This window comes from Salmo salar, chromosome ssa25 (genome assembly GCF_905237065.1).
Source record: "Salmo salar chromosome ssa25, Ssal_v3.1, whole genome shotgun sequence".
NCBI lineage: Eukaryota > Metazoa > Chordata > Actinopteri > Salmoniformes > Salmonidae > Salmo > Salmo salar.
The window spans coordinates 44,007,562-44,031,878 of record NC_059466.1 but is presented as its reverse complement, the minus strand read 5'-3'; the positions used below and the strand labels follow the sequence as shown (position 1 = coordinate 44,031,878).

Here is a 24,317-nt window from a genome sequence, read left to right as displayed (position 1 = left end):
GATATAGATACTTTTGTACCGGTTTCCTCCAGCATCTTCACAGGGTCCTTTGCTGTTGTTCTGGGATTGATTTGCACTTTTCGCACCAAAGTACGTTCATCTCTAGGAGACAGAATGCGTCTCCTTCCTGAGCAGTATGACGGCTGCGAGGTCCCATGGTGTTTATACTTGCGTACTGTTGTTTGTACAGATGAACGTGGTACCTTCATGCATTTGGAAATTGCTCCCAAGGATGAACCAGACTTGTGGAGGTCTACAATTTTTGGTTGATTTGGCTGATTTCGTTTGATTTTCCCATGTGGTCAAGCAAAGAGGCATTGAGTTTGAAGGTAGGCCTTGAAATACATCCACAGGTACACCTCCAATTGACTCAAATGATGTCAATTAGCCTATCAGAAGCTTCTAAAGCCATGACATAATTTTCTGGAATTTTCCAGGCTGTTTAAAAGCACAGTCAACTTAGTGTATGTAAACTTCTGACCCACTGGAATTGTGATACAGTGAAGTAATCTGACTTTAAACAATTGTTGTAAAAATTACTTGTGTCATGCACAAAGTAGATGTCCTACCCAACTTGCCAAAACAATAGTTTGTTAACAGGAAATTTGTGGAGTGGTTGAAAAATGAGTTTTAATGACTCCAACCTAAGTGTATGTAAACGTCTGACTTCAACTGTATCTGTTCAAGGTCATCTTGAGGGGAACTAAGACTATGGCTAACGCTAGTCAACATGAAATAGAACTACTGCACAGTGACCACAATCCCCACAACTGGTACAACTAGACATTGACACGGGGTTTCTCAACAACAGATTGTCAGTATTGCTCTACTTATACACACTTGGTTTTGTACTACTTAAAGTGAGAAGGTGGGATGTAAACCCTGTTATTACTGTTTTGTAGTTCAGACTATATACACTTCTAGGATTTCCCTTCCGTTTAGTAAGACAGAGTACGTCAACATCTCCATTTATATGGCCTCTGAGACCATTGTCATGACAATCACTACTTGTGCTTATTCTTGATGGCTATCATACACACCCGATGTTATCACGGAAAACTGTCTTGCAATAACATACAAATATGATACTTTGTTGTTCCATATGTTGTCATCCCATATGTTGTCATCCCATATGTTGTCGTCCAAATATGTTGCCATCCCATATGTTGTCGTCTTCCCATATGTTGGGGCGGCAGGTAGCCTAGTGGTTAGAGCTTTGGACTAATAACCGAAAGGTTGAAAGATCAAATCCCAGAGCTGACAAGGTAAAAATCTGTTGTTCTACCCCTGAACAAGGCACTGTTCCTAGGCCATCATTGAAAATAAGAATTTGTTCTTAACTGACTTGCCTTGTTTAAATAAAGGTAAAAATCAAAAATGTTGTTGTCGTCCCATATGTAAATTCCAAATGAAGGCTCTCCCTGAATTGTAATAAATATTTAAGTTGGTGTCATAAATGAAAGCCTCTAAGGTTTTTTATCACCATTAGAACCTTGGATGAGTCAACCCATGGCAACACCATGGTAACCCGGCACTTTGTCAAGATAAATAAGACTTTTCTGAGCCAAATCCTGGTTGAGTCAAAGTCAATGGAACTTCTAGTGTTGTCTTGGTAACTGACATCCTTATTTTACACAGCACATATTTAAATGACAACAACGACAAATAAACACTTTTCAGAGTCAGAATTCTGTATGTACAAATGCGACATCTACAGACCCCTCGCCGTCAGTCTTGAAAGTAAGAAAGGAGAACGATAGAGTAGGGAAGGGAGGGGGAATCAACACAGTCAGTGAAAACACAAAACAATGGGCTTCTACGAGTAGAGAAATAAAGGCTCTCTAGGTGGTTTGGCAAAAAAGAAACTAAATGTAAAATCCCTTATCTTGAGGCAACATTGGTTGTTAAGGCTCTAATGCAGCTGTGCTTGTTTAGTATTGACCAACGACGACTGTGTTGTGAAAGAGGGATGCGCAAGGAGGAAGATAAGGAGGAGAAGAGGTGCTATCTGGAATCCTCTGGCTATGATTTGATGGTCTTCTTGTCAGAAAGGCTGAGAGCCCCTTCGAAGTCAGTCCCGTTCCCATTTTCTGGAATGAGAAAGAGAAAATAAATAAATAGGAGTTGGAATATTTTCAAATGATTCAGCATGAGAGAACTATGACAAAGAATCAACAAACTGATTCAGTATCAAAGATTCAGAATCAAAGGATTCAGAATGAAATATGATAACATCTTTGAGCTGACTCAGTATCAAATGATGCATTGTGAATGAACAATAAGAGAGAATCTCTAGGGGCAGACCTATGGTCAGAGTTTTGCACTTGACATTGCCATGGTGACTCGTCGGCGGGGTCTTTCCCTCCCTGTTGCCGTGATGCCTCTTCAGCTCATTGGCTAGTTGTTTCCCCAGGGGTATATCTCCATTCGACCTTTGACCCGCCACCTGCAGGTTCAGTGGCCTCTCCCCTGCAGGAACACACAGCTAGGTAAGGACAAAGCTCGGATACAGACAGCTAGGTCAAATCAAATTTTATTTGTCACAAGTGCCGAATACAACAAGTTTAGACCTTACAGTGAAATGTTTACTTACAAGCCCTTAACCAACAATGCAGTTAAAACAAAAATACCTAAAAAATAAGAAATAAATTACAAATAATTAAAGAGCAGCAGTAAAATAACGATAGCGAGGCTATATACAGGGGGTACCGGTAAAGAGTCAATGTGCAGAGGCACCGGTTAGTCAAGGTAATTGAGTTAATATATACACATGTCGGTAGAGTTATTAAAGGGACTTATGCATAGATGATAAACAGAGAGTAGCAGCACCGTAAAAGGGGGGGGTGCAATGCAAGTAGTCTGGGTAGCCATTTGATCATCTGTTCAGGAGTCTTATGGCTTGGGGGTAGAAGCTGTTTAGAAGCCTCTTGGACCTAGACTTGGTGCTCCGGTACCACGTGACGTGTGGTAGCAGAGAGAAGAGTCTATGACTAGGGTGGCTGGAGTCTTTGACAATTTTTTTTGCCTTTCTCTGACACCACGTGGTATAGAGGTCCTGGATGGCAGGAAGCTTGGCCCCAGTGATGTACTGGGATGTACGCACTACCCTCTGTAGTGCCTTATGGTCAGAGGCCGAGCAGTTGTCATACCAGGCACTGATGCAAGTAGTCTGGATACTCTCGATGGTGCAGCTGTAGAACCTTTTGAGGATCTGAGGACCCATGCCAAATCTTCTCAGTCTCCAGAGGGGGAATAGGTTTTGTCGTAAACTCTTCACGACTGTGTTGGTGTGCTTGGACCATGTTCGTTTGTTGGTGATTTGGACACCAAGGAGCTTGAAGCTCTCAACCTGCTCCACTACAGCCCCATTGATGAGAATGGGGGCGTGCTCGGTCCTCCTTTTCCTGTAGTCCACAATCATCTCCTAGTCTTGATAACGTTGAGGGAGAGGTTGTTGTCCTGGCACCACACGGCTAGGTCTCTGACCTCCTCGCTATATCCTGTCTCGTCGTTGTTGGTGATTAGGCCTACCACTGTTGTGTCATCGGCAAACTTAATGATGGTGTTGGGAGACGTGCCTGGTCTTGCAGTCATGAGTGAACATGGAGTACAGGAGGGGAATGAGTACACACCCCTGAGGGGCCCCCGTGTTAAGGATCAGCGTGGTGGATATGTTGTGACCTACCCTTACCACCTGGGGGAGGCCCATCAGGAAGTCCAGGATACAGATCCAGAGGGAGGTATTTAGTCCCAAGGTCCTTAGCTTAGTGATGAGCTTTGAGGGTACTATGGTGTTGAATGCTGAGCTGTAGTCAATGAATAGCATTCTCTCATAGGTGTTCCATTTGTACAGGTGTGAAAGGGCAGTGTGGAGTTCAAAAGAGATTCCATAATTTGTGGATCTGTTAGGGCGGTATGCAAATTGGAGTGGGTCTAGGGTTTCTGGGATAATGTGTTGATGTGAGCCATGACCAGGCTTTCAAAGCACTTCATGGCTACAGACTTGAGTGCTACGGGTCGGTAGTCATTTAGTCAGGTTACCTTAGTGTTCTTGGGCACAGGGCCTATGGTGGTCTGCTTGAAACATGTTGGTATTACAGACTCAGTCATGGACAGGTTGAAAATGTCAGTGAAGACACTTGCCAGTTGGTCAGCGCATTCTCGGAGTACATGTCCTGGTAATCTGTCTGGCCATGCGGCCTTGTGAATGTTGACCTGCTTAAAAGGTCTTACTCACATCAGTTGCGGAGAGCGTGATCACACAGTCGTCCGGAAGAGCTGGTGCTCTCATGCATGTTTCAGTGTTAGTTGCCTCGAAGAGAGCATATAAATAGTTTAGCTCTTCTGGTAGGCTCGTGTCACTGGGCAGCTCTTGGCTGTGCTTCCCTTTGTCGTCTGTCATAGTTTGCAAGCCCTGCCACATCCGACGAGTGTCAGAGCCAGTGTAGTATGACTCGATCTTTGTCCTGTATTGATGTTTTGCCTGTTTGATGGTTCGTCGGAGGGCATAGTGGGATTTCTTATAAGCTTCTCTGTTAGAGTCCTGCTCCTTGAAAGCGGAAGCTCTACCCTTTAGCTCAGTGTGGATGTTGCCTATAATCCATGGCTTCTGGTTGGGTTATGTACGTACAGTCACTGTGGGGATGACGTCATCGATGCACTTATTGATGAAGTCAGTGACAGATGTGGTATACTCCTCAATGCCATCGGAAGAATCCATGGTTGCACATTTAACATGCTGATAGAAATTAGGTAAAACAGATTTAAGTTTCCCTGCATTAAAGTCCCGGGCCACTTCTGGATGAGCGTTTTCCTGTTTGTTGATGGTGGTATACAGCTCATTGAGTGAGGTCTTAGTGCCAGCCTCGGTCTGTGGTGGTATGCAGACAGCTATGAAAAATACAGATGAAAAATCTCTAGGAAGATAGTGTGGTCTACAGCTTATCATGAGATACTACAGTTTTTAATGTCCCGTTGGTAGGATATACGTGCATTTAGCTCGCCCAATTTATTTTCCACCGATTCTGCATTGGCCAGTAGTACGGATGGCAAGGGCAGATTCGACACTCATCAGCGGATCCTCACAAGGCACCTCCATCTCTTTCCGTTATATCTTCACCGTTTCTTTCTCCTGCGAATGACGGGATGAGGGCTTGTTCGGGTCTCTGGAGTAAATCCCTTTCGTCCGACTAATTAAAGGTAAATTCTTTGTCCAGTTCAAGGTGAGTAATCGCTGTTCTGATTTCCAGAAGCGCTTTTCAATCATAAGAGCTGGAAGCAGAAACATTATGTACATTGGCTCTCATAAGGACAAAGTTAGGATACAGACATGATAGACCACAGCTGTTATTTAAAGGGATACTTTGGGATTTTGGCAATGAGGCCCTTTATCTACTTCCCCAGAGTCAGATGAAGTTGTGGACACCATTTTATGTCTAAGTGTCCCGTATGAAGGAAGTTAAGGGCACTTTTGCGAGCCAATGCTAACTAGCATTAGCTCAATGACTGGAAGTCAATGGGTATTCGCTAGTCTATGAGTATTCGCTAGGCATGAAAATGGTATCCACGAGATCATCAGACTCTAGGGAAGTACTGTAGATAAAGGGCCTCATTGCAAAAATCCTGAAGTGTCCCTTTAACCTGCAACCATACAGGGAGCTGTTATTTCATCTGTAATTGGGCAAAGAGCTGTTACTTAACCTGTATTTAGACAGGGAGCTGTTATTTAACCTGTAATTAGACAGGGAGCTGTTAATTAACCTGTAATTAGACAGGGAGCTGTTAATTAACCTGTAATTAGACAGGGAGCTGTTATTTAACCTGTATTTAGACAGGGAGCTGTTATTTAACCTGTAATTAGACAGGGAGCTGTTATTTAACCTGTAATTAGACAGGGAGCTGTTATTTAACCTGTAATTAGACAGGGAGCTGTTATTTAACCTGTAATTAGACAGGGAGACGTTATTTAACCTGTAATTAGACAGGGAGCTGTTATTTAACCTGTAATTAGACAGGGAGACGTTATTTAACCTGTAATTAGACAGGGAGCTGTTATTTAACCTGTAATTAGACAGGGAGCTGTTATTTAACCTGTAATTAGACAGGGAGACGTTATTTAACCTGTAATTAGACAGGGAGCTGTTATTTAACCTGTAATTAGACAGGGAGCTGTTATTTAACCTGTAATTAGACAGGGAGCTGTTATTTAACCTGTAATTAGACAGGGAGACGTTATTTAACCTGTAATTAGACAGGGAGCTGTTATTTAACCTGTAATTAGACAGGGAGCTGTTATTTAACCTGTATTTAGACAGGGAGCTGTTATTTAACCTGTAATTAGACAGGGAGCTGTTATTTAACCTGTATTTAGACAGGGAGCTGTTATTTAACCTGTAATTAGACAGGGAGCTGTTATTTAACCTGTATTTAGACAGGGAGCTGTTATTTAACCTGTAATTAGACAGGGAGCTGTTATTTAACCTGTATTTAGACAGGGAGCTGTTATTTAACCTGTAATTAGACAGGGAGCTGTTATTTAACCTGTATTTAGACAGGGAGCTGTTATTTAACCTGTAATTAGACAGGGAGCTGTTATTTAACCTGTATTTAGACAGGGAGCTGTTATTTAACCTGTATTTAGACAGGGAGCTGTTATTTAACCTGTATTTAGACAGGGAGCTGTTATTTAACCTGTATTTAGACAGGGAGCTGTTATTTAACCTGTATTTAGACAGGGAGCTGTTATTTAACCTGTAATTAGACAGGGAGCTGTTATTTAACCTGTATTTAGACAGGGAGCTGTTATTTAACCTGTAATTAGACAGGGAGCTGTTATTTAACCTGTAATTAGACAGGGAGCTGTTATTTAACCTGTAATTAGACAGGGAGCTGTTATTTAACCTGTAATTAGACAGGGAGCTGTTATTTAACCTGTAATTAGACAGGGAGACGTTATTTAACCTGTAATTAGACAGGGAGCTGTTATTTAACCTGTAATTAGACAGGGAGACGTTATTTAACCTGTAATTAGACAGGGAGCTGTTATTTAACCTGTAATTAGACAGGGAGCTGTTATTTAACCTGTATTTAGACAGGGAGCTGTTATTTAACCTGTAATTAGACAGGGAGCTGTTATTTAACCTGTAATTAGACAGGGAGCTGTTATTTAACCTGTAATTAGACAGGGAGCTGTTATTTAACCTGTAATTAGACAGGGAGCTGTTATTTAACCTGTATTTAGACAGGGAGCTGTTATTTAACCTGTAATTAGACAGGGAGCTGTTATTTAACCTGTAATTAGACAGGGAGCTGTTATTTAACCTGTAATTAGACAGGGAGCTGTTATTTAACCTGTAATTAGACAGGGAGCTGTTATTTAACCTGTATTTAGACAGGGAGCTGTTATTTAACCTGTAATTAGACAGGGAGACGTTATTTAACCTGTAATTAGACAGGGAGACGTTATTTAACCTGTAATTAGACAGGGAGCTGTTATTTAACCTGTAATTAGACAGGGAGCTGTTATTTAACCTGTAATTAGACAGGGAGCTGTTATTTAACCTGTAATTAGACAGGGAGCTGTTATTTAACCTGTATTTAGACAGGGAGCTGTTATTTAACCTGTAATTAGACAGGGAGACGTTATTTAACCTGTAATTAGACAGGGAGCTGTTATTTAACCTGTATTTAGACAGGGAGCTGTTATTTAACCTGTATTTAGACAGGGAGCTGTTATTTAACCTGTATTTAGACAGGGAGCTGTTATTTAACCTGTAATTAGACAGGGAGCTGTTATTTAACCTGTAATGGACAGGGAGCTGTTATTTAACCTGTAATTAGACAGGGAGCTGTTATTTAACCTGTATTTAGACAGGGAGACGTTATTTAACCTGTATTTAGACAGGGAGCTGTTATTTAACCTGGATTTAGACAGGGAGCTGTTATTTAATCTGTAATTAGACAGGGAGCTGTTATTTAACCTGTATTTAGACAGGGAGACGTTATTTAACCTGTATTTAGACAGGGAGCTGTTATTTAACCTGTATTTAGACAGGGAGCTGTTATTTAACCTGTAATTAGACAGGGAGCTGTTATTTAACCTGTAATTAGACAGGGAGCTGTTATTTAACCTGTAATTAGACAGGGAGCTGTTATTTAACCTGTATTTAGACAGGGAGCTGTTATTTAACCTGTATTTAGACAGGGAGCTGTTATTTAACCTGTAATTAGACAGGGAGACGTTATTTAACCTGTAATTAGACAGGGAGCTGTTATTTAACCTGTATTTAGACAGGGAGCTGTTATTTAACCTGTATTTAGACAGGGAGCTGTTATTTAACCTGTATTTAGACAGGGAGCTGTTATTTAACCTGTATTTAGACAGGGAGACGTTATTTAACCTGTAATTAGACAGGGAGCTGTTATTTAACCTGTATTTAGACAGGGAGCTGTTATATAACCTGTAATTAGACAGGGAGACGTTATTTAACCTGTAATTAGACAGGGAGCTGTTATTTAACCTGTATTTAGACAGGGAGCTGTTATTTAACCTGTAATTAGACAGGGAGCTGTTATTTAACCTGTAATTAGACAGGGAGCTGTTATTTAACCTGTATTTAGACAGGGAGCTGTTATTTAACCTGTATTTAGACAGGGAGCTGTTATTTAACCTGTAATTAGACAGGGAGCTGTTATTTAACCTGTAATTAGACAGGGAGACGTTATTTAACCTGGAATTAGACAGGGAGACGTTATTTAACCTGTATTTAGACAGGGAGCTGTTATTTAACCTGTAATTAGACAGGGAGCTGTTATTTAACCTGTAATTAGACAGGGAGCTGTTATTTAACCTGTATTTAGACAGGGAGCTGTTATTTAACCTGTAATTAGACAGGGAGCTGTTATTTAACCTGTAATTAGACAGGGAGCTGTTATTTAACCTGTATTTAGACAAGGAGCTGTTATTTAACCTGTAATTAGACAGGGAGCTGTTATTTAACCTGTAATTAGACAGGGAGCTGTTATTTAACCTGTATTTAGACAGGGAGCTGTTATTTAACCTGTAATTAGACAGGGAGCTGTTATTTAACCTGTATTTAGACAGGGAGACGTTATTTAACCTGTATTTAGACAGGGAGCTGTTATTTAACCTGTATTTAGACAGGGAGCTGTTATTTAACCTGTAATTAGACAGGGAGCTGTTATTTAACCTGTATTTAGACAGGGAGACGTTATTTAACCTGTATTTAGACAGGGAGCTGTTATTTAACCTGTAATTAGACAGGGAGCTGTTATTTAACCTGTAATTAGACAGGGAGCTGTTATTTAACCTGTATTTAGACAGGGAGCTGTTATTTAACCTGTAATAAGACAGGGAGCTGTTATTTAACCTGTAATTAGACAGGGAGCTGTTATTTAACCTGTATTTAGACAGGGAGCTGTTATTTAACCTGTAATTAGACAGGGAGACGTTATTTAACCTGTAATTAGACAGGGAGCTGTTATTTAACCTGTAATTAGACAGGGAGCTGTTATTTAACCTGTAATTAGACAGGGAGCTGTTATTTAACCTGTAATTAGACAGGGAGACGTTATTTAACCTGGAATTAGACAGGGAGACGTTATTTAACCTGTATTTAGACAGGGAGCTGTTATTTAACCTGTAATTAGACAGGGAGCTGTTATTTAACCTGTAATTAGACAGGGAGCTGTTATTTAACCTGTATTTAGACAGGGAGCTGTTATTTAACCTGTAATTAGACAGGGAGCTGTTATTTAACCTGTAATTAGACAGGGAGCTGTTATTTAACCTGTATTTACACAGGGAGCTGTTATTTAACCTGTAATTAGACAGGGAGCTGTTATTTAACCTGTAATTAGACAGGGAGCTGTTATTTAACCTGTATTTAGACAGGGAGCTGTTATTTAACCTGTAATTAGACAGGGAGCTGTTATTTAACCTGTATTTAGACAGGGAGACGTTATTTAACCTGTATTTAGACAGGGAGCTGTTATTTAACCTGTAATTAGACAGGGAGACGTTATTTAACCTGTAATTAGACAGGGAGACGTTATTTAACCTGTAATTAGACAGGGAGCTGTTAATTAACCTGTAATTAGACAGGGAGCTGTTATTTAACCTGTAATTAGACAGGGAGCTGTTATTTAACCTGTATTTAGACAGGGAGCTGTTATTTAACCTGTATTTAGACAGGGAGCTGTTATTTAACCTGTAATTAGACAGGGAGACGTTATTTAACCTGTAATTAGACAGGGAGCTGTTATTTAACCTGTATTTAGACAGGGAGCTGTTATTTAACCTGTATTTAGACAGGGAGCTGTTATTTAACCTGTATTTAGACAGGGAGACGTTATTTAACCTGTAATTAGACAGGGAGCTGTTATTTAACCTGTATTTAGACAGGGAGCTGTTATTTAACCTGTAATTAGACAGGGAGACGTTATTTAACCTGTAATTAGACAGGGAGCTGTTATTTAACCTGTATTTAGACAGGGAGCTGTTATTTAACCTGTAATTAGACAGGGAGCTGTTATTTAACCTGTAATTAGACAGGGAGCTGTTATTTAACCTGTAATTAGACAGGGAGCTGTTATTTAACCTGTAATTAGACAGGGAGCTGTTATTTAACCTGTAATTAGACAGGGAGACGTTATTTAACCTGGAATTAGACAGGGAGACGTTATTTAACCTGTATTTAGACAGGGAGCTGTTATTTAACCTGTAATTAGACAGGGAGCTGTTATTTAACCTGTAATTAGACAGGGAGCTGTTATTTAACCTGTATTTAGACAGGGAGCTGTTATTTAACCTGTAATTAGACAGGGAGCTGTTATTTAACCTGTAATTAGACAGGGAGCTGTTATTTAACCTGTATTTAGACAGGGAGCTGTTATTTAACCTGTAATTAGACAGGGAGCTGTTATTTAACCTGTAATTAGACAGGGAGCTGTTATTTAACCTGTAATTAGACAGGGAGCTGTTATTTAACCTGTATTTAGACAGGGAGCTGTTATTTAACCTGTATTTAGACAGGGAGCTGTTATTTAACCTGTATTTAGACAGGGAGCTGTTATTTAACCTGTAATTAGACAGGGAGCTGTTATTTAACCTGTATTTAGACAGGGAGCTGTTATTTAACCTGTAATTAGACAGGGAGACGTTATTTAACCTGTATTTAGACAGGGAGCTGTTATTTAACCTGTAATTAGACAGGGAGCTGTTAATTAACCCTTAATTAGACAGGGAGCTGTTATTTAACCTGTATTTAGACAGGGAGCTGTTATTTAACCTGTATTTAGACAGGGAGCTGTTATTTAACCTGTAATTAGACAGGGAGCTGTTATTTAACCTGTATTTAGACAGGGAGCTGTTATTTAACCTGTAATTAGACAGGGAGCTGTTAATTAACCTGTAATTAGACAGGGAGCTGTTATTTAACCTGTATTTAGACAGGGAGCTGTTATTTAACCTGTAATTAGACAGGGAGCTGTTATTTAACCTGTAATTAGACAGGGAGCTGTTATTTAACCTGTATTTAGACAGGGAGCTGTTATTTAACCTGTATTTAGACAGGGAGCTGTTATTTAACCTGTATTTAGACAGGGAGCTGTTATTTAACCTGTAATTTGACAGGGAGCTGTTATTTAACCTGTAATTAGACAGGGAGCTGTTATTTAACCTGTAATTAGACAGGGAGCTGTTATTTAACCTGTAATTAGACAGGGAGACGTTATTTAACCTGTAATTAGACAGGGAGCTGTTATTTAACCTGTAATTAGACAGGGAGCTGTTATTTAACCTGTATTTAGACAGGGAGCTGTTATTTAACCTGTAATTAGACAGGGAGCTGTTATTTAACCTGTAATTAGACAGGGAGCTGTTATTTAACCTGTATTTAGACAGGGAGCTGTTATTTAACCTGTAATTAGACAGGGAGCTGTTATTTAACCTGTAATTAGACAGGGAGCTGTTATTTAACCTGTATTTAGACAGGGAGCTGTTATTTAACCTGTAATTAGACAGGGAGCTGTTATTTAACCTGTAATTAGACAGGGAGCTGTTATTTAACCTGTAATTAGACAGGGAGCTGTTATTTAACCTGTAATTAGACAGGGAGCTGTTATTTAACCTGTATTTAGACAGGGAGCTGTTATTTAACCTGTAATTAGACAGGGAGACGTTATTTAACCTGTATTTAGACAGGGAGCTGTTATTTAACCTGTAATTAGACAGGGAGCTGTTAATTAACCTGTAATTAGACAGGGAGCTGTTATTTAACCTGTATTTAGACAGGGAGCTGTTATTTAACCTGTATTTAGACAGGGAGCTGTTATTTAACCTGTAATTAGACAGGGAGCTGTTATTTAACCTGTATTTAGACAGGGAGCTGTTATTTAACCTGTAATTAGACAGGGAGCTGTTAATTAACCTGTAATTAGACAGGGAGCTGTTATTTAACCTGTATTTAGACAGGGAGCTGTTATTTAACCTGTAATTAGACAGGGAGCTGTTAATTAACCTGTAATTAGACAGGGAGCTGTTATTTAACCTGTAATTAGACAGGGAGCTGTTATTTAACCTGTAATTAGACAGGGAGCTGTTATTTAACCTGTATTTAGACAGGGAGCTGTTATTTAACCTGTATTTAGACAGGGAGCTGTTATTTAACCTGTAATTAGACAGGGAGCTGTTATTTAACCTGTAATTAGACAGGGAGCTGTTATTTAACCTGTATTTAGACAGGGAGCTGTTATTTAACCTGTATTTAGACAGGGAGCTGTTATTTAACCTGTATTTAGACAGGGAGCTGTTATTTAACCTGTAATTAGACAGGGAGCTGTTATTTAACCTGTAATTAGACAGGGAGCTGTTATTTAACCTGTAATTAGACAGGGAGACGTTATTTAATCTGTAATTAGACAGGGAGACGTTATTTAACCTGTAATTAGACAGGGAGCTGTTATTTAACCTGTAATTAGACAGGGAGCTGTTATTTAACCTGTAATTAGACAGGGAGCTGTTAATTAACCTGTATTTAGACAGGGAGCTGTTATTTAACCTGTATTTAGACAGGGAGCTGTTATTTAACCTGTATTTAGACAGGGAGCTGTTAATTAACCTGTAATTAGACAGGGAGCTGTTATTTAACCTGTATTTAGACAGGGAGCTGTTATTTAACCTGTATTTAGACAGGGAGCTGTTATTTAACCTGTAATTAGACAGGGAGCTGTTATTTAACCTGTATTTAGACAGGGAGCTGTTATTTAACCTGTAATTAGACAGGGAGCTGTTATTTAACCTGTAATTAGACAGGGAGACGTTATTTAACCTGTAATTAGACAGGGAGCTGTTATTTAACCTGTAATTAGACAGGGAGCTGTTATTTAACCTGTAATTAGACAGGGAGCTGTTATTTAACCTGTAATTAGACAGGGAGCTGTTATTTAACCTGTATTTAGACAGGGAGCTGTTATTTAACCTGTAATTAGACAGGGAGCTGTTATTTAACCTGTAATTAGACAGGGAGCTGTTATTTAACCTGTATTTAGACAGGGAGCTGTTATTTAACCTGTAATTAGACAGGGAGCTGTTATTTAACCTGTAATTAGACTGGGAGCTGTTATTTAACCTGTATTTAGACAGGGAGCTGTTATTTAACCTGTATTTAGACAGGGAGCTGTTATTTAACCTGTAATTAGACAGGGAGCTGTTATTTAACCTGTATTTAGACAGGGAGCTGTTATTTAACCTGTATTTAGACAGGGAGCTGTTATTTAACCTGTAATTAGACAGGGAGCTGTTATTTAACCTGTAATTAGACAGGGAGCTGTTATTTAACCTGTAATTAGACAGGGAGCTGTTACTTAACCTGTATTTAGACAGGGAGCTGTTATTTAACCTGTAATTAGACAGGGAGCTGTTATTTAACCTGTAATTAGACAGGGAGCTGTTATTTAACCTGTATTTAGACAGGGAGCTGTTATTTAACCTGTATTTAGACAGGGAGCTGTTATTTAACCTGTATTTAGACAGGGAGCTGTTATTTAACCTGTATTTAGACAGGGAGCTGTTATTTAACCTGTAATTAGACAGGGAGCTGTTATTTAACCTGTATTTAGACAGGGAGCTGTTACTTAACCTGTATTTAGACAGGGAGCTGTTATTTAACCTGTAATTAGACAGGGAGCTGTTATTTAACCTGTAATTAGACAGGGAGCTGTTATTTAACCTGTATTTAGACAGGGAGCTGTTATTTAACCTGTATTTAGACAGGGAGCTGTTATTTAACCTGTATTTAGACAGGGAGCTGTTATTTAACCTGTATTAGACAGGGAGCTGTTATTTAACCTGTAATTAGACAGGGAGCTGTTATTTAACCTGTATTTAGACAGGGAGCTGTTATTTAACCTGTAATGGACAGACTGCTCTTTAATTACTTGTTACTTTTATTTCCTATTCTTATATATATTTTTTAAACTGCATAGTTGGTTAGGGGCTCGTAAGTAAGCATTTCACCGGTAGGTCTACACCTGATGTATTCGGCGCATGTGACAAATACAATTTGATTTGATTACTCTACTGCTACTCTCTGTTTATCATATATGCATAGTCACTTTAACCAAACCTACATGTACATACTACCTCAAATAGCCCGACTAACCTGTGCCTGTATATAGCCTCGCTACTGTATATAGTCTCGCTACTGTTATTTTTCGCTGTTGTTTTTATTTCATTATTTATCTATTGTTAACTTAATACCTATTTATTTTGATTTAAAAAGTAAGTAAGCATTTCACTGTAAGGTCTACACTTGTTGTATTCGGCGTACGTGACAAATAAACTTTAATTTTATTTAATTAGGCAGGGAGTCCCTGTTCTCAACAGAAGACACATTACTGATATAACAGAATGATAATAAAGTACTGTGGTATTCTAGCACTCAAATCACCTCACAAAAAGTCAACACCCCTTATTTAAAACAATGCTTTGTGGCTTTCTCTCTGTCATCAATAGAGGCTGTTAAATGAAAGAGCGGTGTGTTGTGCTGTGTATGAAAAGTGTTAGTCACGCCACATTGCTGTCAACGCTGTGACTGAAGACCCAGAGGTGGAGCACAAAGGAAGATAATTCAGTCTGTGTACATGTGAGTGCATGTGTGTAAGTGTGTGTGTTTTATTGTGTTTAAGTGGGTGTGTTTAAGTGTGTGTGGTTGCGCGCGTGTGAGCATGAGAGGAAACAGAGGAAGCAGGTGAAAGTGTTAACGTTGCGGTGTCATGCTGTTGACTGTGTGAGGTTGAGTTTGTGAAAGTAGAGAGGACGTGTCACCCTTCATCCTCAGTGCTCACCACACACTCTTCGTTGTCTCAAATTACACATGTTTCCCGGTCGAAACAGTTCCGAAGAGTTTGTGCATATATTATGATGATATTTTATGACGTTTGTTTGTTTTGGACATCGGTGAGGGTTTTTTCGGCTGTTTGGGCACACAAAATGTTTTCTGGATCCAAGCCGAAGTTCAGAGCCGAAGTCTACGCCCCTTTGTGGGTGATTGATCAACAGTAGGCATTATTCAATAAAGTCTTTGTTGTCATTCAATGAGAGACTCGTTTTCATGCACGTTTTAAGTGACAAATACTGCACTAAACATCTTAGTTAGATGTAAAATTGTACGAATAAGATCTCCTTGGCAAAAACGTCAAAATTCATGACAGATTTCTTGAGATATCTTAGATTTAATTTGGACAAACTCAAAATGGACAAACCGTACTATTGCCACTCAGTTTTTCAAGCGAAGGTCTTTTCAAGCGAAGGTCTTTTAAGGGAGTATGCGAGCACACTTGTTCGCTTCGTACTAGCTGAGTTCGACTAGGCGCCAGCCAAACTGAAGCATTCTGATGTCTTATGCGCGAAAAATGCTAATATCAGTCCCATGACTTGAATGGGATTTGTGCTACAAATGTTAAAACGTTAGTATGTGGAAACAGTGCCAGGGAAACTAAACCAAAGCATGGATTGCAGTCATACCTTGTCCACAGACTGCTTACAGGGTCAAGAAATCAATGTGTAATTTTGTAATTTGGGTGAATTATCCATTTTAGAGGGCTTCAGGGCAAATCAATAGCTGCCTAATGGTCCTCAAAGCAAACTTAAAAACAACTCAGAGCATTTATAATCTTTATATATAAGTCTGTTTTCTGAGGACCTAGATAGATTGTGTGTATATATTGATATGTAGGCTACATGTGCCATTTTGAAATGTATGTAGTTCTGCCCTTGAGCTGTTCTCATTCATTAATGTTCTGTGTTATGTCAAGTTTCAGGCTTTGTGTGGACCTCAGGAAGAGTAGCTGCTGCTTCACAACAGCTAATGGGGATCCTAATAAAATACCAAATACCAAAAAATACACACACACACACACACCTGGACCCATCCTGAAACTCCCCCCAAAAACCCCAAAACAAATGACTGAAAGAAATGAAAGTGTGACTAGGAAATGAAACATAAAGGCAGTGTATATTTAACCAGCAGAAATAGAATGGTGGCGGACAGTGGTACCACTGACCCAATGTTAACTTTTTATGCTTTCTCCTTACTCCAACCCTAACCTTAATCGAACCCTGGTTCCTAAACTTAACCTCAACACCTAATTAATTCAACCTTACGTTTTTGTTCTGCCGGTCCAATATACACTTCCTAACATGAATGTGGAATGACTGACCTGGTGGTAGACTGGTGCTGTCAGTGGAGACTCCGTTGACATGGTGACAGTGCTCTGGGTTAGTGTTGTGTCTCAACCTGAAGGCCCCCAGAGGGACCTTCCACTCCAGGGCCTGCAGTCTGTCCTGGGTCTGCAGTCTGTCCTGGGCCTGCAGTCTGTCCTGGGCCTGCAGTCTGTCCTGGGCCTGCAGTCTGTCCTGGGCCTGCAGTCTGTCCTGGGCCTGGGCTTCGTGATGGATCTCCATCTGTCTGGCCAGCAGACACTCCAGCTGCAGCTAACACACCCGCATGAACAGACCACACACACCACACACACACACACACACACACACACACACACACACACACATGGACAGACGCAGACACACATGGACAGACGCAGACACACACGGACAGATGCAGACACACACGGACAGACACACACACACACACACACACACACACACACACACACACACACACACACACACACACACACACACACACACACACACACACACACACATATACACACACACACACACACACACACGGACACACACACGGACAGACGCAGACACACACACGGACAGACGCAGACACACACGGACAGACGCAGACACACACACACACACGGACAGACGCAGACACACACACACACACGGACAGACGCAGACACACACACACACACGGACAGACGCAGACACACACACACACACGGACAGACGCAGACACACACGGACAGACGCAGACACACACACACACACACACACACAGATGGACACACACACACACACGCACGCATGGACAGACGCAGACACACACACAGATGGAGGCATGCAGAGTTAGAGATAAACACAATACAAATGAAGTTTGTTTTTCACATTAGAAAACACATCACACACAAAAAAACTGAGCCTGCAGTTCTCTCAAAGACCATCTAAATGGGCAGCACAAGTCTGTTCTCCTGTCTAGATACTGGTTATTAATACTCGTATCTGTTCTCCTGTCTAGATACTGGTTATTAATACACGTATCTGTTCTCCTGTCTAGATACTGGTTATTAATACACGTATCTGTTCTCCTGTCTAGACACTGGTTATTAATACACGTATCTGTTCTCCTGTCTAGACACTGGTTATTAATACACCTATCTGTTCTCCTGTCTAGACACTGGTTATTAATACACGTATCTGTTCTCCTGTCTAGATACTGGTTATTAATACATGTATCTGTTCTCCTGTCTAGATACTGGTTATTAATACACGTATCTGTTCTCCTGTCTAGATACTGGTTATTAATACACGTATCTGTTCTCCTGTCTAGATACTGGTTATTAATACACGTATCTGTTCTCCTGTCTAGATACTGGTTATTAATACACGTATCTGTTCTCCTGTCTAGATACTGGTTATTAATACACGTATCTGTTCTCCTGTCTAGACACTGGTTATTAATACACGTATCTGTTCTCCTGTCTAGATACTGGTTATTAATACACGTATCTGTTCTCCTGTCTAGATACTGGTTATTAATACACGTATCTGTTCTCCTGTCTAGATACTGGTTATTAATACACGTATCTGTTCTCCTGTCTAGACACTGGTTATTAATACACGTATCTGTTCTCCTGTCTAGACACTGGTTATTAATACACGTATCTGTTCTCCTGTCTAGATACTGGTTATTAATACACGTATCTGTTCTCCTGTCTAGATACTGGTTATTAATACACGTATCTGTTCTCCTGTCTAGATACTGGTTATTAATACACGTATCTGTTCTCCTGTCTAGATACTGGTTATTAATACACATATCTGTTCTCCTGTCTAGATACTGGTTATTAATACACGTATCTGTTCTCCTGTCTAGATACTGGTTATTAATACACATATCTGTCAGCCATTTCCTGCCTCGTCTGTCTCTCCGAAACGACAGAAAAGAAACCTATAATTTGACGAGGGATAATTAGGAGAGTTATTTTAAATGGATACTTTGGGATATTGGCAATGAGGCTCTTTATCTAATCAAATCAAATGTTATTTGTCACATGCTCTGAATAAAACATGTGTAGACCTTACAGTGAAATGCTGACTTACAAACCCTTAACCAACCATGCAGTTCAAGAAATAGAGTTAAGAAAATATTTACTAAATAAACTAAAGTAAAAAATGTAATAAAAAGTAACACAATAAAATAACAACAATGAGGCTATATACAGGTGGTACCGTTACAGAGTCAATGTGTGGGGGTACAGGTTAGTCGAGGTCATTTGTACATGTAGGTAGGGGTAAAGTGACTATGCATAGATGATAAACAGCGAGTTGCAGCAGTGTAAAAACAAAGGTGTAAATAGTGTGAGTGGCCATTTGATTAATTGTTAATCTACCTGCCCAGTCTGATGAACTTTTGGATATCATTTTTTTGGTCTCGGTGTTCAGTAGGAAGGAGGTTAGACGTAGTTTTGTGAGCCAATGCTAACTAGCATTAGTGTAATGACTGGAAGCAGATACCCATAGACTTCCAGTCTTTGCTCTAAAGCTAGTTAGCAATTGCGCTAGCACTAGTTAGCAACTTCATTTAAACTGCACACATAAAAATAGTATCCACGAGTTCATCTGACTGGGGAAGTAGATAAAAGGGCTTCACTGCCAAAATCCCGAAGTATCTGTTTAAGCACAGTGGATGATGTCTTAACAGATGTGGAGGAAAGCATGGATGAGTGACTGCTTTCATCATTCCGTTTTTTTTCCCCTCAACTAGAAACAAGATAAGCTGAGAGGAAACAAAACAGCTTGCCAATAACTTTGCTGATTATATGCAGTTGCTTCCTCACTTCATTTCTTCTCATTTACCCAGTCCATCAGCCAGCCATCCATACAGTTATCCAGTCAGTCAGTCACACACACAGCCAGCCAGCAAGCCAATCAGCCAAACAGTCATCCAGCAAGCCAGTCAGTCAGTCAGTCAGTCCGTCAGTCCGTCAAACAGCCAGTGAGTCAGTCAGTCAGCAAGCCAGCCAGTCAGTCAGTCAGTCCATCCATCAGTCCATCAGACAGACAGTCAGTCAGTCCTTCAGACAGTCAGTCAGTCAGTCAGTCAGTCAGTCAGTGAGTGGTAGTGTAGTCACCTGGATGCTGCGCCCCATAGTATCCTCTCCTTTAGACTTGGCTGTGGCCAGCTGCTCTCTCAGGGCCTCCCTTCTCATGTGGATGGCCTGCAGGGCTTCCTGGAGGTCTAAGAAGCCCTCCTGACACAATAAAGAGACAGAGTCAGTGAGGAACATTGAGACCACGGTCCTGATGAGCCCTTCTTTTCTTCTCTAGGGGAGAGTGGGGTAAGTTGAGACACCCTTGTTTCTAGGAAACCATACACAACATTTATCATTTGACCAAATTTGACCAATTCACAGAGTCTGTGAAGGAAGAAACAACATGCACAAAGTGGTAAGAAAGTTAGGTCCAAGTTGAATTAATGTATTGTCTAAGATTTCATGATGCTTGTATCTAAACCAAAGTAGATCACTTTAAGATTGATACATCAGTTAGGGTCCCTATTAGTTTCAATATGAGGTCCTAACAGAACTAGACAATCATTTGTGCCAGGTGTGATATTCCTCCTAAATAGCTCTGGCTAATGTTCCTATCGACTCAGTAAGGCCAGCAGGCTAATGTTCCTATCAACTCAGTAAGGCCAGCAGGCTAATGTTCCTATCCACTCAGTAAGGCCAGCAGGCTAATGTTCCTATCGACTCAGTAAGGCCAGCAGGCTAATGTTCCTATCCACTCAGTAAGGCCAGCAGGCTAATGTTCCTATCGACTCAGTAAGGCCAGCAGCTAATGTTCCTATCGACTCAGTAAGGCCAGCAGGCTAATGTTCCTATCGACTCAGTAAGGCCAGCAGGCTAATGTTCCTATCCACTCAGTAAGGCCAGCAGGCTAATGTTCCTATCGACTCAGTAAGGCCAGCAGGCTAATGTTACAATCAACTCAGTAAGGCCAGCAGGCTAATGTTCCTATCGACTCAGTAAGGCCAGCAGGCTAATGTTCCTATCGACTCAGTAAGGCCAGCAGGCTAATGTTCCTATCCACCCAGTAAGGCCAGCAGGCTAATGTTCCTATCGACTCAGTAAGGCCAGCAGGCTAATGTTCCTATCGACTCAGTAAGGCCAGCAGGCTAATGTTCCTATCGACTCAGTAAGGCCAGCAGGCTAATGTTCCTATCCACTCAGTAAGGCCAGCAGGCTAATGTTCCTATCCACCCAGTAGGCTAATGTTCCTATCAACTCAGTAAGGCCAGCAGGCTAATGTTCCTATCCACCCAGTAAGGCCAGCAGGCTAATGTTCCTATCGACTCAGTAAGGCCAGCAGGCTAATGTTCCTATCCACTCAGTAAGGCCAGCAGGCTAATGTTCCTATCCACTCAGTAAGGCCAGCAGGCTAATGTTCCTATCGACTCAGTAAGGCCAGCAGGCTAATGTTCCTATCGACTCAGTAAGGCCAGCAGGCTAATGTTCCTAACGACTCAGTAAGGCCAGCAGGCTAATGTTCCTATCGACTCAGTAAGGCCAGCAGGCTAATGTTCCTATCGACTCAGTAAGGCCAGCAGGCTAATGTTTCTATCCACTCAGTAAAGCCAGCAGGCTAATGTTCCTATCGACTCAGTAAGGCGAGCAGGCTAATGTTCCTATCCACTCAGTAAGGCCAGCAGGCTAATGTTCCTAACGACTCAGTAAGGCCAGCAGGCTAATGTTCCTATCGACTCAGTAAGGCCAGCGGGCTAATGTTCCTATCGACTCAGTAAGGCCAGCAGGCTAATGTTCCTATCCACTCAGTAAGGCCAGCAGGCTAATGTTCCTATCGACTCAGTAAGGCCAGCAGGCTAATGTTACAATCAACTCAGTAAGGCCAGCAGGCTAATGTTCCTATCGACTCAGTAAGGCCAGCAGGCTAATGTTCCTATCGACTCAGTAAGGCCAGCAGGCTAATGTTCCTATCCACCCAGTAAGGCCAGCAGGCTAATGTTCCTATCGACTCAGTAAGGCCAGCAGGCTAATGTTCCTATCGACTCAGTAAGGCCAGCAGGCTAATGTTCCTATCGACTCAGTAAGGCCAGCAGGCTAATGTTCCTATCCACTCAGTAAGGCCAGCAGGCTAATGTTCCTATCCACCCAGTAGGCTAATGTTCCTATTGACTCAGTAAGGCCAGCAGGCTAATGTTCCTATCGACTCAGTAAGGCCAGCAGGCTAATGTTCCTATCAACTCAGTAAGGCCAGCAGGCTAATGTTCCTATCCACCCAGTAAGGCCAGCAGGCTAATGTTCCTATCGACTCAGTAAGGCCAGCAGGCTAATGTTCCTATCGACTCAGTAAGGCCAGCAGGCTAATGTTCCTATCCACTCAGTAAGGCCAGCAGGCTAATGTTCCTATCGACTCAGTAAGGCCAGCAGGCTAATGTTCCTATCGACTCAGTAAGGCCAGCAGGCTAATGTTCCTAACGACTCAGTAAGGCCAGCAGGCTAATGTTCCTATCGACTCAGTAAGGCCAGCAGGCTAATGTTCCTATCGACTCAGTAAGGCCAGCAGGCTAATGTTTCTATCCACTCAGTAAAGCCAGCAGGCTAATGTTCCTATCGACTCAGTAAGGCGAGCAGGCTAATGTTCCTATCCACTCAGTAAGGCCAGCAGGCTAATGTTCCTAACGACTCAGTAAGGCCAGCAGGCTAATGTTCCTATCGACTCAGTAAGGCCAGCGGGCTAATGTTTCTATCCACTCAGTAAGGCCAGCATGCTAATGTTCCTATCGACTCAGTAAGGCCAGCAGGCTAATGTTCCTATCGACTCAGTAAGGCCAGCAGGCTAATGTTCCTATCGACTCAGTAAGGCCAGCAGGCTAATGTTCCTATCGACTCAGTAAGGCCAGCAGGCTAATGTTCCTATCCACTCAGTAAGGCCAGCAGGCTAATGTTCCTATCCACTCAGTAAGGCCAGCAGGCTAATGTTCCTATCCACTCAGTAAGGCCAGCAGGCTAATGTTCCTATCGACTCAGTAAGGCCAGCAGGCTAATGTTCCTATCGACTCAGTAAGGCCAGCAGGCTAATGTTCCTATCGACTCAGTAAGGCCAGCAGGCTAATGTTCCTATCCACTCAGTAAGGCCAGCAGGCTAATGTTCCTATCGACTCAGTGAGGCCAGCAGACTAATGTTCCTATCGACTCAGTAAGGCCAGCAGGCTAGTCTTTTTGTATTTTTTTATGTATTGGTATGTAACTGCTATGAAAGTTGTATTGTCAATGTTGTTTTGTATTTAAACGCCACTTTAAACATGTACATGACACTGCAACAAAATTTCCCCACGGGGACAATAAAGTCAGTAAGTAAGTCAGTAAGTCAGTAAGTAAGTCAGTCAGTAAGTCAGTAAGTAAGTCAGTCAGTAAGTCAGTCAGTAAGTCAGTCAGTAAGTAAGTCAGTAAGTCAGTAAGTCAGTAAGTAAGTCAGTAAGTAAGTCAGTAAGTAAGTCAGTCAGTAAGTCAGGAAGTAAGTCAGTCAGTAAGTCAGTCAGTAAGTCAGTCAGTAAGTAAGTCAGTCAGTAAGTCAGTAAGTAAGTCAGTAAGTCAGTAAGTAAGTCAGTAAGTCAGTAAGTAAGTCAGGATGTAAGTCAGGAAGTAAGTCAGGAAGTAAACCTACCAGCTGAGGTGGATCCTTCCTGCTGTACTGGGGTTAGTGAAGGTTGGAGGAGGAAGGTTAACACATGTCTGCTGGTCCATCAACCCTGAGCTAACCCTACAACCATATCTTATGATGTGTCACTCCTTTACAGAACCCACAGAAGGTGTCCAGTCAGACTGGGTGTGTGTGTGTGTGTGTGTGTGTGTGTACGTGAGAGAGAGGGGGAGAGACAGAAGGAGAGTTAAAGACCGTGTGTGTGTGTGTGTGTGTGTGTGTGTGTGTGTGTGTGTGTGTGTGTGTGTGTGTGTGTGTGTGTGTGTGTGTGTGTGTGTGTGTATGTGAGAGAGAGGGGGAGAGACAGAAGGAGAGTTAAAGACCATATGACTGTGTGTGTGTGTGCGTGTGTGTGTGTGTGTGTGTGTGTGTGTGTGTGTGTGTGTGTGTGTGTGTGTGTGTGTGTGTGTGTGTGTGTGTGTGTGTGTGTGTGTGTGTGTGTGTGTGTGTGTGTGTGTGTGTGTGTGTATGTGAGAGAGAGCCGGGGAGAGACAGAAGGAGAGTTAAAGACCATATGACTGTGTGTGTGCGTGTGCGTGTGCGTGTGTGTGTGTGTGTGTGTGTGTGTGTGTGTGTGTGTGTGTGTGTGTGTGTGTGTGTGTGTGTGTGTGTGCAGACAACTCAACTGTGCAAGTGTATGGGTGTGGGTGATTCAGAGAGCGCCCACATGGTGATGTCATCAGGCCTATGGGTAGGTGCGACTGCACTCATTTGGGCTTTTCTGTTGTTGGAGTCCACATGGGCGTGTGCCTGGCCCTTAACGGGAGGGTGGCAGCAGTGTGTATGTGTGGTATGGTGAGGACTGAAACAGCAGGGGAAAAGCAGGTGGGTGGGGATTCATTTTAGTACTCTGTCATTAAGTCCTTTGTTGTGGTAA

The 24,317-nt window shown here is 41.5% G+C and overlaps 1 protein-coding gene across 1 annotated transcript in view; it reads right to left on the bottom strand.

Annotated features, from left to right (window-relative positions):
* Nucleotides 1-465: 465 nt before the first annotated feature.
* LOC106586818 (NGFI-A-binding protein 1) overlaps nucleotides 466-24,317 on the bottom strand; it is a 48,440-nt gene continuing 24,588 nt past the window's right edge. The window contains exons 5-8 of the mRNA XM_014174500.2: nucleotides 19,849-19,968; nucleotides 16,741-17,014; nucleotides 2,305-2,469; nucleotides 466-2,090 (exon numbers count right to left, since the gene is read on the bottom strand). Coding sequence (XP_014029975.1) covers nucleotides 2,023-2,090; nucleotides 2,305-2,469; nucleotides 16,741-17,014; nucleotides 19,849-19,968 — 627 coding nt within the window. The 3' untranslated portion in view covers nucleotides 466-2,022. The remainder of the gene's footprint in view (nucleotides 2,091-2,304; nucleotides 2,470-16,740; nucleotides 17,015-19,848; nucleotides 19,969-24,317) is intronic.